The sequence below is a fragment of the Trachurus trachurus genome, assembly GCF_905171665.1.
Source record: "Trachurus trachurus genome assembly, chromosome: 14".
In the NCBI taxonomy this organism is placed as follows: Eukaryota; Metazoa; Chordata; class Actinopteri; order Carangiformes; family Carangidae; genus Trachurus; species Trachurus trachurus.
In genome coordinates, this window is record NC_139903.1 from 15230232 (window position 1) to 15246237 (window position 16006).

Here is a 16006-nt window from a genome sequence, read left to right on the forward strand (position 1 = left end):
TCAAGCGCGTGACTCTTTCTTGGAGTGTGGCTTATTTCCCAGCAGGGCGTCCATCTCGGCTATGGTTTGAGGGGTCATTTGGGATAAAATCTGCAAGGAGGAGGACATTCAATTAAAAATGTCATCTTCTATAGTCGGTCAGATTTACAGACTTTATACTAAGTAGGTTACACAACTGTATACTGTAGCAGTATGTCAGACAAAATTATTAATGTGGGAGTAAAATAAAAAAAATTAAAAAGATTTACCCGGAGGGCACCCAGGTTCTCAAGTAACTGGTCTGTGTTAGAAACTCCCAGGAGCACTGAGCTGACTCCCTCACTGCGCAGACACCAGGCTGTAAAATAACACCAGAAAAAGAGAGTTTTGTACATTTTGTACTGGACAAACAAGGACATGCAGTGGGTGAGCCTAAACTATAAATCAACATTAGTGAATAAAACACAAAGATGGAAAAAGTTATGTAACAAAGAATTAAGCCATTGATCAAGAGTAGGGTGGTTACACTGGCACAGATGACACAGATGGGCAGAGGAAACATAGGAAACATTAGTGTGATCCATGGAAATCATAATAAATCATACTCTGTGCAGAATAATAGATCAAAAGCACTTCAGTTTTTGGATCATACAGTACAAATAAAAAATGTACTTGATTTATGTGTGAAACAACAATTTGAGCCAGTGTTGTGACTTTAGCACCATAAACACATTTATGATTAAAAAAAAAAAGTCAGCTCATTTTTATCTTCCACTCAGGCAGCGATGCACAAAGAACATCTCTGTACATGTTCTCTGTGTAACCATGTCATTGGCCTGAGTCGTACCTATGGCTAACTGTGCAGCAGTGCAGCCCAGTCTGTCCGCCAGTAGATGGAGCTCCTTGATTTTAGCGAGCTGCCTGCGGCCCTCCTCGCTGTTCACTCGTTCCTTCAGCCACTGGTATCCCTTCACCAGGAGCAAAATGGAGAGAAGCATTGATAAGGCAAAGAGCAGAGGGAATCACACTTTCAGAGAGAGACACATCCCACAGGGGGGAGGACCTGTCAAATCAAACTGACCTTCATTGCTGCTCTGGAGCACTCTGGTACACCATCACTGTACTTTCCTGTGATTAATCCACAAGCAAGTGGAGACCAGGTCATTGCTCCAACACCTGAAAGATTGGGATAAAGGGAGACATTGGGATAAGACAAAATGAAACATCAATTTAGAAAATAAAGATAAGTGGAGCAGTGAGACTGCGGATGTCAGACCGATCTTGTGGTAGAGCTCGGGAAGCTGAACCTCGACTTTATCCCTCTGGAAATAGTGATACTCTGCCTGCTCACACACAGGTGGGATCAGGTTGAACTGGCGTGCCACTGAGTAGGCCTCCTGGTGCAAGAAAGGTAGAAACAAAACACCACTGGTTACTGATGAGCATTTCTACCACCAGCATTAGATTTATATATAAAGAAGCAGAGATGACCTCTCACCATGATTTCCATGGCACTCCAGCGTGAGGTTCCCCAGTACATGGCCATACCCTGGTTTATTACAAAGGTCATGGCACGTACGATCTCTGCAAATCACAGTAGCATCACATTTCAGTTCAGTAGCATTAGTCGAATTGATTAAGATGTGAAACATATAGTACTATTACTAAACTATTAAATGATCTCTGCACATCTGTAACTGACCTTCCATCGGGCTATTGACATCATTTCTGTTGGCAAAAACAATGTCCACATAATCTAGCTGGAGTCTTGATAAAGATCCTCTTAAACCTGTCAAGAAAAAAAAACAGTCAACAATGATTATTAGAGAACGCAATCATCAAACACAGTGAGAGTCAACGGCCGCGCTCAAAGCTCTGAGAGGCAGCGTTTAGCCACAGTGGTGCTTTGAACTAATGACTTAAATCAGCGTGCCAAAATGTTGATGTGGAAGCTGTTACAATGTTCACAGTGTTTACCATTTTAATTTACATCATGCCAGTTGGCACGAAACACAAAGTGCAGCAGGGGCTGATGTGAATTCCATTAGTTTTGCAGTTATTCAGCCAAAAACCAAAGAAGCTAGGGAGGACTGATGTCAGTTATTAATCTTCTTGGGATCACAGCTCTCTGTATATCTCTATATGCATGTCACAAGTGAGATATATTTCCCTAAGTGACTGACCTACACAACCATCCACAGAGCCACACTACTAGCATGACTGAAAAGAGCAACTGAGCAACCACAAAGCTATTATTATCACTCCATGTAGTACGTCATTGTAGGGTTAAGATAAATTATTCTAAAAAGAAATGTAAAAATGTTTTACACGATATCTCTTAACAAATTTACAAACTGCAATATGATTTAAACCCCCAATAGAAGCAAACAAACCTTTAAAGCTGCACACAGATGACTCATCAAATCAAAAGCCTCATGCCTAAGATGTTCCTTTGCACCTCATGTCCTACCAGCAATCACAAACAACTGTAGAGGAATACGTCTTTTTATTCTTTTTTTATCCATTATGACACATAGTAATTTATTTGACGATGAAGCCTGTTGACATATTTATCGTGACGTGACATGAGGTGGCTGTAACCGGGTGAAAGGGCAATCAAATGATTCATCACAGCTCAGGTCTGCTGAACTGTTGCACTCTCTGAGATATTTCATATTGTGCAATTAAAGTTTAATACATCCTGGTATTGAACTTTAATTGATCTCTTCAGCAAATAAATAGAAATATAGAAGAATAGAGGTAATAAAACACAGCTCTGAATTCTGAATACTACCTTTTTCTCTTAGGATCTTTTCAAGGAATAGGTTAACTACAAGATGTATCGAGAGATTCACCTCACCCTGAACCTGTTTTGTTATTATTCTTAATACATTTTCTGCAGATACTAAAGTGAAAAGAGAGACTTGTGTTCTACCTTCGATGATGTGCTTTCTGGAGAGTCCTCTCTCTGTCTCTGCTCTGTGAAGAGTTGAAAACACACATGATTGAGGGGCCACTGAATTGATCAAATCAAACAAGGACTTTGATTGAAAAGAACAGTACGTAGTCTTTGAGTCTTTTACTTACTGGCCTCCCCAATAGATTTTTGTTGTGATGACAAAACTTGAACGCCTGGGAAGGACACATGAGTGTTAGGAGAACAGTTTAGAAATAAAGACAGATTTAGAGTAGGAAAATATTTTCTTCTATTGCCTGATTTCTTTGTCTGATACTGTGCACAGTGCATATTTTTCTTCAGCTGTGTAAATAAATACAGTTAGCTTCTGTCTGCTGTCGCTGGTATGACATGTTAAAATACTGTGTATATAACCCAGTATTGTGTTGTTTTTCTCTAATAATGGCAGATTAATCAGACGAAATGAATGGTTGTTACTACAAAAGCATAATTTTAATCTCGGGCTTGTTTTTATTGATGTATTTTTTCTTAGGAATGAAAATATCTCAAGGAATTCCCACACAAATGAGTGTTTGGCAGTATTGTGAGCTGGGAGTTTATTTTCACATGGTTGCATTTTTGTCCTTTTATAGTCTTTCTGAAGCAAAAGCTCCTCATTTGTCTTAAAAGAACGAATTTCCCTTGAGATAATTTAATAGTGCATCTGTTCCAGCAGTAATAAAAACGCACTGTAATGCAGTGCACGTCAGAAAAGCAAGGGATTGTTTGGGATTATTAAACTTTCAAAAAAACATATTTGTGATCTAATCTGGGGCTTTTTACATGCACGTGAGTCAGTTTGGAAAAATGAGTAACGTCACCTCCATCCTTTCTTCTTGATGATGTTCCCTAGGGTGATTTCCGCCCTGTGGAGAAGCACATCAGTGGTTGTGATTAGCTGATGCCGACAACAACACAACAATATTAAAGCATATATGAAACCAGCAAACATATCAAAGCAAACTGAACAATGTGCTTCCAGCTGTTCATTTCAGAGAGAATCTGTACTCAGAGTCTATGAAACGCATATAAAATAACTAATACAAAGACTCTCAAGATTTAATTGGTGCTCATGGAGAAAGTCTGACCTTCCAGAGGCGTACACCTCTGCCGTGTCAAAGAGGTTCACTCCGTTCTCATAAGCTATGGTCATGAGGTTCTCAGCCATCTGAGGGAACACAAAAATTGAGACTGAGAAAAGGAGACGATGGATAAATTCCAATTACCCATAGGTCGTCCATGAAGGGCACTATGCACAGAGGACAATACAGTAGAGATACACACAATAGCGTACCATGTTGTAATAGTTTCAAGGTCTGTGAGACTTTGAAGCATTTCTATAATTGAAAACACAGAGATTCACGTTCGCAGCACCTGGGTGTTTGGCACAAAAGCAATAAGAGCGAAAGTGAAATCGACTTTTCATACAAACAGAGGGACAAGAGAGCTCTCACCTCATCAGAGATCTGTGATCCAAATGTCACCCAGGTGCCTGGACGAGAGGAGGGGACACAGATGTTTGTTTTGTTTTGAGGGGTTGAAACAGATGAGTATTTTCTTTTTTCTTCAAACCAACTCACCTAACCCGAGGCAGGAAACACGGAGGCCTGACTTCCCCAGGTTCCTGCGTTAAAAGAGAAAGGATGAGAAAGCAAAGATGTGAGGCTCAGATATAAACAATGGAAGGAGACACAACAGTGATGTGTGGGCATTTTGAATACGTTTGCACGCGCATCAATCATAGGTGAGATTCATATCTGACTGAAAGCTGATGTGTGTCAAGGCAAAACAAAGCAGAAAACCGTCCTGAATAATGAGAAGTAGCTTCACGTTTGATATAATTATTTACGGCTCTGTTTTACTATATTGCTGTTTAGCTACATCACATTGTCACGGAAATGATTTTATATGCAACAATTTAAATCAGCTTTTCAAAATATGAGATATTGCAGTAACTTAGGGAGCAGTTAAAAGCAGCTTCATGTCAACCAGCTGCAACATTACAATGCTGTAAAAGTAGCAGCCGTAAAAACAAAATAACAACCACATAATATATTATCTAATATCATAAAAAACTTTTGGCATTATTACTTTTGTTTTTCATAGCTGGGAACATTTTTCAGTTAATACTTAATTCTGTTGTTAGTGTTAACGAATCACAGCATTTGTACACTGTGGTAAAAACACATGATGAAATAATTTGCGATGAAGTCCACTAATCTGAATTTGTGCTTAAACCTGAGATGTGTCACGTTTCCCATATTAATTTCATAGTATTCCGGGATGTGAATTGTTCCTCCGCTGCAGCTTCTGAGTTCAAGTCTTTCTCACCTGTGGTTAAATTACAGCCTGTGTCTAATTATTTCTGAACAATTGACCTTTTATCCTTCATATGTTAACAGTTCAGTGTATTATGCTGGGTCAGTGAAACAGCTGGAGGGAAGCGAGCTCTGAGCTCAGCTCAGCTCAGATCGAGTCCAGGCAGTAGCTGCCACAGCCTGTATGTTAAACGGCCCAAAATGTTCCATAAGCTCCAGAGGAGTCCATCACCCAACATGCCACATCTGATTATTCAGACAGCTGAATTGTTCAGGGGCGAGCAGGGAGAGGCAGAGAGCTGCGTTTCTGACCACAGGAACACGTACAGCTGAAAATGATGTGGGCTTCAATCTCGCTCTCCTCCCTTCCTCCTCCTCCTCCTCCTCCTCCTCCTCCTCCTCCTCCTCCTCCATGCATGCTCTCCCCCATTCTAATTAGCCGGGGAGCCAGCTGGAGAGGCAGCAGAACTGCAGTGCAACTGCTCGTCGTCTTTTCATCTCCAGCGCCTCTCCCCTCTCTGCCTGTCTGCCTGCCTGTGTCCGCCACAAATAGCCAAATGCAGGAAGACAGACTGTCAGAGCGTTTAGACTCAGTCGAACGAGTCCTGCTTTTATTTTCACCAGTCTATTTTTAATGCCTGACCTTAAGCTATTTTTAGATTCCTGCATATGTAAGCATTTGTATCCCTTTTTGTGTGTGTGTGTGTGTGTGTGTGTCTGTGTCTGTGTGCTGTGTGGGGGCGTGACTGTTCATGTGTGCGCTGCATGTAGGTGTGAAACACATATTGTTTGTGTCATTCCTTTAAAGTCTGTGAAAATAGCACACAGGTGGAAGGTCAGTGATACTATATAAAGAGAAAAATGTTAGTGGGGTCTGATGTAGCTGGTTGGTAATCTGCTCTTGTTCACTATTTGTCAACCAATGACAGATCTGCCTGTTCTCACACAATGACAGTCACTTTGAACACAGTGAGTAAATATAAATGAGGCACATGGGAGAAAACACACTTCAGAGACTTTTTCTAAAGCCCCCCCCCCCCCAAAAAAAAAAAATCTGTTATTTAAATATTTCTTCATTGTTTTGTTCTCTTCTTTACTGGCAGTTTCTGTGACATCCATCAAATTATACCACTTTGCCTTGACTTCACTCAGGGGAAGTTGAAGGGGGAAAAAAATCTCACAATATTTGACAAGGTTGCACTCCTAACAGCATCCAAAAGTATTCCCTGTTAGTACAACACAGCTTTAATCAAATTTGTGTGAATTTGTTTTTTTCAATCCTGAAAATACTGAAACTCACTATAAAACTGTTTTAATTAGGTCTCAACACCTGCAAGATAGATACTGTATTCATATACTGAGAGAATATACTGTAATTTTTGTCAAGAGTCCCAAAAGGTAAATAATATATGTACTTCACATAAAAATTACGCCAACCTTCTCATTTATTTCAGATTCTGTCTCTATTCTTATTTTATTTCTTCTCCTTTCACTGCTACTCTTTTGTGCTGCTGTGTCAAATTTGAATTTCCTCTACAGGGATCAATAAAGTAAAAAAATGTTCCCCATATCTTATCTCATCTTGTCCAATTTCAGTGAGTTTTACCAGTTTTAAATCTTTAGACCGGTGCATGAAAAGCCTCTCAAGCCCGCGGCTTGTCTTGTAATAATGTGAATTAATGGCATTAATAAAGCTGAGTGTTTACCACCTTAGTCACACAGCAGCGCACCTTCTTTGAATGTTCCCCCCTTTCTAAAACGGTGCCATGATGAAAAACAGAAAGGTTACGTGTGGCAAGTGCAAAACATGAGTCAGCATGATGAGAAGCACCTAGAACCAACCACGACTGCCACACAAATGCACGCAGCTCCTCTCTCACATGGGCTCTTACTCATTTTTTTTTCAGGATGGGAAATCAGTGCATGAAGCTGACAGACCAACATGTTTGGTTTTCACCATCTATGAGCAAATCATGACAGGAGCAATTTAGAAACCAGCTGTGGCATTAGGGGGAACAGTGAATTCCATGACGGCCGTGTACCATGAAATACCATTGTTTTATTATTATTATTTCTCGCAGATGAAGAATGTCATTGTTTCTGTGTGACAACTGGCCGCCCCCTCCCTGCTCGCAACTCCACAGCTCTCTGCAGTGCTGCAGTCTGCTAAATTACTATCAGAGAGTCTGAGGAGACACATGCTCTCCCATTCCTCACACTATCTCCCTCATGGCATTTTTTTTTCTGTCACACACATACACACACACTTATATATACACACACGATCACATACACATGCATGTACACAGACGCTCGGCCTATATTTCATCTGACATGGATTTGATGAAAACTGAGGATGCTGTGCTGTGCGAGCGTCAGTGGGGCTGGTCGATGCTTTCACGTGGATGTTCACGCTTGATGGGAATTACGCCCGAACACAGGCACAGATCTACATACGCTCACGCATGAATGCACTCATGAGCAGGGCGCACAGAAACACAGATGCTTCTCCGTAGCCTTTGTAAGCAGGGCCGTCCTACAGTATGTTTTCCTGTCTATTCTTTCCTCTCACCATAAATCATGAACTTCAAACTAGGTGATTATAGGGACTCGGCTGCTCCATACATTATTAATGGAGGAGAGAAAGGAGGCGCACAGGTGCTCTGTCACGGTGTAGTCAGCATTTTAACCTATGCTGACATTTACAGTTAGTTTTCACCTGAGACCGGAGGAAGACACTCTATACAGATGGTTCGGTGCAAATGATGGAGGTTTTTTTTCTGCAGTTGTCATAAAATGCCACACACATGCTGAGCAGGCTGTTCTCCAGAGGGAAGCACACCTAGATATTAATAACACTCACATCAGTGTGTGTGTGTTTATACGCGCATCTTCCGAGCACCAACTGTGGGAAGATTGTGGACAGTCTGTTCTTATTTAATAATGCTGCACACTGTGTTTCTGGGTTTTAAAGGGTCAGTTCATCTAAATTACAAGGAAATGTTCTCTCCCGAGTATTTAACCATGCAGCGGAGGTGAATACATTTTTGCTCACAGCACTGGCGTCTTTTAAACAAACCCAACAACACCAACATGTCTTTCATGTCCTTGTTACTTGTTACTGGATGATCTGTAGTTTTGTTAACAGCTTTTAAAGGGACTATTTTGTTAATAGGAGAAAAACTTCAGGGACACTGTTTCTGTTCCTGCTGAATTAAAAAGAAACATTTTTCGGTGCTCTGAGCATCACAAACACACACCTCTATTGTATTGAGGTAGAGGTACATGCTTCAGAGACAGATAAATCAGGAGCTGGGTGAATGAAGCCAGAGTCTGCCCGGTGACAGAGATAAATGAGAAAATGTTATTTCGTCTGACTCGGCTCTTTAACTCTAAAGGACAAGAACACAGTGTAATTCTGACAGTGCACTAATTCTTGCTTTGGCTATTTTTAATGAATTAGGCTGAACTACAGACTTCTCATGTTGCATGCCGTTTTTTTTTTTATTCAGTCTTGATAAAACAGTTTGGAAAGTAGGTCTGTCCTAATTATAAAACTCACACACTGTGAGTGGAGCAAATGGAAAAAAAACAAATAAACAAATGAAAAGCACAAAGACTTATACTCAGCTGCTCTCCTTCAATCTCATGCATCAGCTGCTGACACTTTATTAGTGGTGGAGACTCTCATACTGAAATTACATGTAATGAAATGGCAGAGCTATTAGAGTCCATGAGCTGATATTAAAAGTATGAACCTTTTTGTAACTGTGAAGTGTTTTACTATTCAAACTTTGGTACAGGACACGAGTGAGAGTGTATGAGACCCCTGTCATTACATTATGTTTTTGAATGTGACTTGTGGGTGAAACAATACTTCATTATTTTGAATTTTGAGTCATGTCGATGTTAAAAGAGTTGATTAATGAAATTCAAAGGTCACTGCACTGTGCTGATACCTGCCAACTGGGTTTCTGTCTGCTGAGAGAGAGATGAAGATGAATGTTTGAGTAATACGTCACTTTCCTGGTCCGCCGCCTCATAAACACAGGCCGTGGCAGCTCAGTGAATTGAGACTGATTAAATGCAGTGGAGATTTGGAGCATCACAGTTTGACCTGTTTCTCTTCTTTCTTGTAATTTAAACCAACTCTCAACTGAGATACAGCTGCAAAATATCTGTTTGACTTCACCTAAGTCACCTAAACAACAACCAAAATAAATACCACACTTTCTTCTCTCAGTGGCATTAGTTCTAAATACATAACATCTAAACATGCATTTATCTGACCTATCTAATGTAACTTATCAATCTAAACACTATTTTATCATCACAAAAACATGAACTTTAATTTAAAGTATATCTATGAGCACAGCTGCGACTTCAAAACACTTCAGATATGTAATGAGCTTAAACTTGGGTCATATAATTAAGTTCTTGTTGGGACTTTTCTAGGAAGCTCTTTTCCATCAGTCTGCGTTTCTGCTCTTACATAATGACATGCAGTGATGACTTTGTCTTTGCCAGAAGACAAAATCAGACTTTGAGTTTGACTAGACAGTTATATTCAGAGGACGTGATGTGGATTTTCTGCCTCTGATTATGATGCGTGTGGTTCAGAGAGGTCCTGCTGATTGCTGCTGTCATTGCATCCGTCCATCGGGCAAGTAATGGCATTGATTTCACATGAAGCAGTCCTATCCTCTCTGCTTCATGTCATTTTATGTGCAAGTATAAGTTTTAAAATCTATTATTTTTTAGATATTCAGCTCCAACATGCAGCTGCACAAATAATAATGGTTTAATCTATCGTTCAGTTTCATTATTTATAGCTATAACATTCAGTAACTCGTTGATATACAGTATATCAGTAGGTGGCAGATGAAATATGCAGCCAGATTTTTGCTGTTTAGCAGCCAAAGACAGATCATAGTTTGGATATATTCTGGTTATGAGCCAGACTGAAATCTGAGAAGCCAAGACGTTGGTCTGACTCCGTCTAAAACTTGTTGCAGGACCTCAAAGTCGAGTCTTAGTCGAGTGGAAACTCAACAAAAAGCCCGAGAGAGGAGAGTTTGAGATCAAGGCTGTTGTTCTCCTCCCCGTAACCTAAACCTTTTGTTTCCACTGATATTAATCACGATAACAATGTGAAGCCAAATGACTTAATTATCCTTTGATTATTATTCATGATGATTCCACTCTGTGAAATGCATATTTTATTACATTTTGGGATTTAGTACAAGTTGCACACACAAGGTTTCCATAGGGTTGTTGTATGAAACCGAGAAAAGTCTGCCGGACTGAGTTTTTCCTCTGTTGATATGAGGCAACTATGAAACCACATTTAGCTACTCAAAGTAAATAGTGTATAGACGAGGGTAAGTGAGAGGCCAGGCTCACTGTGGGAGTAAGACGACAGGCATGGATCACTTTCTCAGGGCCCGAAATGACCACAATCTATCTGTAGAACTTGTCAGGGCTGCTCATCAATAACAATGACTCGATCATTACTTCATCAGCAGCTGAGAGTCCAGGCTTTCAGAGCTCACTGTTCAAGTGTCCTCACTGTTAGCGAACACAACCTCTCTGCATAGTTCAATGTAAGGACACTTCAAGCCCCGATCCGTATGCAAATACATATTAGCCTTTGTTCTGCACTTAAACATGCAGCTAAATGTTATTAGAGCAGTATTTAGTGATGTGGTAGACTAGTTCACTGGGCACTTCTGGTTGTTATCTGCTTGTTATGCCATTGCCCTTTAGATGAAACCTACAGACGGATGAGGGGGTGTAATTACATTCTTGACCATAAAAGTAGTTACTTAACATAATAATCCCAAAGAAACGTCCACCAACAAAGTTTCTTTAGAGCTCCTGCGTGGTTTGATTAGCGCTCAATGGAAATAAGGCTAAACTGACTGATGTACCTACCAATAAACTGTTAATGTGACAGTTTCACATCAGTGTTAGACGAAAAACTGATACCACCCTAACATATGTCTACCAACAGCAGCTGGTTAGCTCATCTTAGCATCGTAAAAGTACGAAACAGCAAGCCTGACTCTGACCGAAAGCAAACAGCTCACTATTTGAACACAGTGTTGTGTTTGATTAATCCTCACAAATACTGTGTTCAGTAATTGCGCTACGCTAAACTAATCTGAGCTAACAAGCTACCAGCTCTGACTTCACTCCCTCGTCTCAGCATCGATTGTCTCATCTCGCTCTCGGCAAGCAGATGAATAAGCTTATTTCCCAAAATGTTGAACTATTCCTTTGACAAATCACGAGCGAAGGCCTCCAGGATGACAGATTTAGAGCAGCAAAAATGGCGTTCATGTGTCATCATCCCTGAAATCCCTCCTGATTTCCTGTGCTGCTGGACATTGCTTTGCAACCCCATAATAATGGCAATGTTTAACTCGTTAATGACTCTCGTTCCTGCATGTTATAGTGTTTAATATTTCATGTAACTGTGGTTTTCTTCTCTGTTTGCATCACTCAGTTCAGTTTCCAGTGAATAAACCCAGTCCACATACAGACATGCATGACAAATGTCCAACAGTGACAAATAAATCGACTCTGAGATTGAAGCAGACCTGCTTACCAGGTTGCTGTTGGTGAAAGGAGAGGGCCTTGTTACCATAGGAACGGCCAATTTGCAGTGACAGAAGTTAACCTGAGTGGCGTCCAGACTCACCGCTCCACAGGTCCAAAAAAAAACTATCATTACTGTTTTCCATCATAGATAAATGGACACAAATTGTAAATGTGGTTGTAATTATGTTCTTATCTTGGTTAATCCATATAGTAAATCCACAGAAATATAACTTTCTATTTTTCTCTAATAACTTGGTCCAATAGTTAACACAGTGATTGTATTAGCAGCCTATTCAACTGTCCTAAGATAAGAAATACTGAAAGATAAAAATTAAATGTCCATTTATTATCAATTACTCCTGAAGAAATGAAGCAGGGTTTCTATTGTAGACATGAATTGGCATTGTCTGCTGTTGTATTAAAGATAATTAGCACCTTTTCATTAAACCAGACCTGCTCAGTCAAACAAACAGAGGACGGTGGGATGCTTTCACTGTGGCAAATTAAGTCCGAAATTGAGAAACTTTGATCAAAGACTTAAAGGGAGAGATTCAAACAGAGAGTTGGGGCAGGGGGTGACAGCAGGGGCTCATGGGAATGATAACTGGCAGCAGGTGTCATTGTCTGTGACCTGTCGGTGAGTGATGAAGACTGGGGTTAATAAGAAAGCAGAGGGCTGATTCAAAAACATGCGGTCAAAAGGGGCAAACAGAGGTAATGATGGTTGCCAGCTGGAAAATGAAACACAGATTGAATTTACTTGCAGTTGTTCACATTCAATTCATTTGGCCTCAATCAATGTCATGTCAAGAAAACTGCAACATTTACTCTGCACAAGATGCACAGACTCATTCAGCGTGTGGATGTGATGTATGTGTACACTCTGTCTCTTCCTCGCTGGCTTCGGTCTCTGATTGCGACAAACAGTGTAAAATGGAGAATGTGTGACCACTGTGCTGCTACAAACGCACTCTGTGACCAGGCGGTGGGGCTTTGAGCCGACTCACTCACAGAGGGGACTGATAAGCGGCAGCAGTGCTGACTGATTAGGAAATAAGACAGACAAAAACTAAAGGCAAAGCCTGGGGTGTTGCCACTGGCAACTGAGGCGGACCATATGCTCTATAGACTTATTGTGCTGCTGCACTCCCTATTAATGACACTTTCCCAGAGACAGCAGAGCATCCAGAACAATCCCACCCAATCAGAAGTGAGTGTGTGTGTGTAGGTCTCAAGGAAGGAGGAAATGGTGGTGAAGATATCTGGGTTTCATTCTGTGCCTCGTTCCCTTTTTAAACATCCTATTAAATGAAAACTAAATTGACTGAAGAGAATGGCAGCAATTCAATCAACCTGATTAACAGGAAAACAGGTCATTAAAACTCTCCTCCTAGTTATTGGATTTTACTGTTGAAACGGAGGACACACACGGTACAGTATATAGTCCTGCTCTTATATATCTTATACAACGCAATGTGCATGCTGTGTGTTTTCTATACATATTTATATAAGTATGCATCATTTTTGCACTGCTCTAAGAAACATCTGTGTGAGTGGAGGCTGCACAAACAGCTGTCCTTGTCAGGCTGAGGCTCTAATCCATCAAGGTGAACTGAACATGATTTTGAGACAAAACAACTGAAAGAGGGGAAGAAAAAACCCCAACAAATGATGCTGTGACTTGCTGTTTATCTGGTTGGCTTTTCTTTCCTACATTATGACTCAGACCTGGTGTGTGTGTGTATGTGTGTGCAACAATGGCTTTCTGTGCATTAGATAGTCTGCTGCAACACCATTTTATGAAAATGAAATGCTTTTAAAACCTCAGAAGAAAAAAAAGGTTGTGTTTCCTGGGGTGTTTTTTTTAGGGGAAGCTGTTATTGGCGGCAAGCTTTTTATTAATCTGTTGTGAAGAACAAGAGGCCAAGGGAAAATCTGCATAAAACACCTGAGCCTAAGGCAAATGTTCCTATATACATACTGTCTGTTATGCAGTGATAACATTGTGGCTGTTTCCTATGGATTATATAAGCATTTACACATCCATCAGAGTAAGCGTTTTTGAGAGTAAATGTCATATATTTTATAATGTCAGTGAAATCTCTCCTGTATGTGCGCCCACCGAGGTGCTTTCATCTGGGCTAATGGATACGGAGGCAGCCGGCACATTATATTATAGAAGGCATGTTGCCGATAATTCAAACTAACCTCAGGTTCACCTCATACCTGAACAAAGAGACTGACAGAAAGAGGAGGAGAGAGCGTCACATCAAGATGACAGAATTAGAGCCGTAATCGAACAATAATCGATTATTCAATGAATCGTCAACTATTTTGATAAATGAATAATCGGTTTAAGTCGTTTTTTAAGAAAAAGAAAGTCCAAATTCTGTGATTTCAGCTTCTTAAACGTGAATATTTCTGGTTCCTTCGTTCCTTTATGACAATAAACTGAGTATCTCTTTGGTTTGTGGACAAAAGAAGACATTTGAGGATGTCATCTTGTGGTTTGGGAAACACCGATTGACATTTTTCAATATTTTTTAACATTTTATTGACCAAACAACTAATCGATTGATCGTTTTAATAATCGACAGATAGCCTACATCGATAATGAAAGTCATCGTTAGTTGCAGCCCTAGACACGAACCACCTGCTGCTGTGTTTGTGTGGAGGATTTGCCACCGATAATCTAGTGATTGGAGTTAATCTAGAGGTCAAGAGGTCTTCAAGATCAAACCATGTCTGAGTCAGAAACCAATGATGTGAGTTAACCACCCTCCTCCTCCTCCTCCTCCTCCTCCTCCTCCTCCTCCTCCTCCTCCTCCTCCTCCTCCTCACCACACCCATACTCACCTGTACTTCATACTGGTGTGGCGCCCGATGGCCTCCTTCATGTGGGCATGGCCCTGCGGAGTCTGACGGGACCCAGAGCTCTCCCTGGTCTTGACTGAGCCTTGGGACATGTAGTTGCCATTGCTCCCTTGTCCACTGCCCCCTCCACCTCCTCCGCCACTACCACCGCCTCCTCCTCCACCGCCGCCGCCCCCTACTCCTCCACTGCTTCCTCCGGGCGGCGGGGCAGTGCGAAGGCCACAGAGCCGGTCCTCACTGCGACTCTTGAGGTTGTGCTCGGTGCAGGCGAAGGACACCTGCATCCTGACTCTGGTTTCCGGTGTCTCTTATTTTGGAGAATGGGGGGCAGGGTGGGAGACCGGGGGGGTGTAGGGTGCAGGGGAACCTTTTTCAGGAAGTCACACAAGCAGTAATGTCTGCAAATTGTCGGTGCTGCTTGACACCGCTTCCCGTTGTGCTGTTGTGGCAAAGCAGTGATGCTCATACAAAGGGCTCAGACAGGGCAGGTCAGAGATTTTGGCTGAGAGCTGGTGGGAGCGGGCAGGAGTCCAGCCTCTAACATGACACACACGGAGTTACCGTCTGCTCCGTCTCCTGTCTGGTGATGCAAACCTGGCAAACGGCTCTTAGAGTTTTCACACTCACAAGATGCATCAGGGCTGCCCTCCAAAAATCATCAGGAAGCTTGTAAAGCTCACAGCAGTCCTCTGACGGATTGGGGATGTGGCAGTTCTTGGGAAGACCCCCCCCTTCCTCCTCGCCTCCTCCTCCTCCTCCTCCTCCCCAAAAAACAAAACAAAACCTCAGTGCAATAGATGCCTCCCCTCTCGAGAGTGTCACTCAGTCAGTCTGGGCCTTTTTCGCACATACATGCACAGGCTCGTATGGCTTATGATGGGTGGTGGAGCACTTGCCAGCTTGCTGTCTTCTCTTCAGCTGAGGTTAGTTGTGTCGGACTTGAGCCGAGGAGCTCCGGAGTGTGCCGCAGCAATGACACAATCACAGCTACAGGCATCCTCACACCTCGCGTCGAAATAAGGCATTTTGTCTCTACTTGTCGCAAGGTGGGTGAGGGAGAAAAAAAAACAAGCTGGTTCAATTGTTCGAATTTACATTGCCTTTTAGTCCTAACAGGGTAAATAGACTTGATAGGATGCGATTTCACACAGTCAAACCCCACCGATGCATCATCAGCCCAGCAGCCTCACGCAGCATCAAATTGATGCAAGAGAGAGAAACAGAGAGCGAGAGAGCGAGGAGGGGGAGAAAAAAAGCAGCAACAAATTCAAGAGCA

The 16006-nt window shown here is 41.6% G+C and overlaps 1 protein-coding gene across 1 annotated transcript; it reads right to left on the reverse strand.

Annotated features, from left to right (window-relative positions):
• On the reverse strand, positions 1-15014 carry LOC310996790 (voltage-gated potassium channel subunit beta-3; the record flags this gene model as incomplete). The annotated part of the gene is made up of 14 exons (XM_083986265.1): positions 1-90; positions 249-337; positions 827-947; positions 1061-1155; positions 1256-1376; positions 1478-1563; positions 1682-1768; positions 2915-2958; positions 3067-3111; positions 3757-3801; positions 4024-4103; positions 4390-4427; positions 4516-4559; positions 14713-15014. The coding sequence occupies 14 exons, from the start codon at positions 15012-15014 to the stop codon at positions 1-3; spliced, it is 1287 nt and encodes a 428-aa protein (XP_083842391.1).
• Positions 15015-16006: the final 992 nt, after the last annotated feature.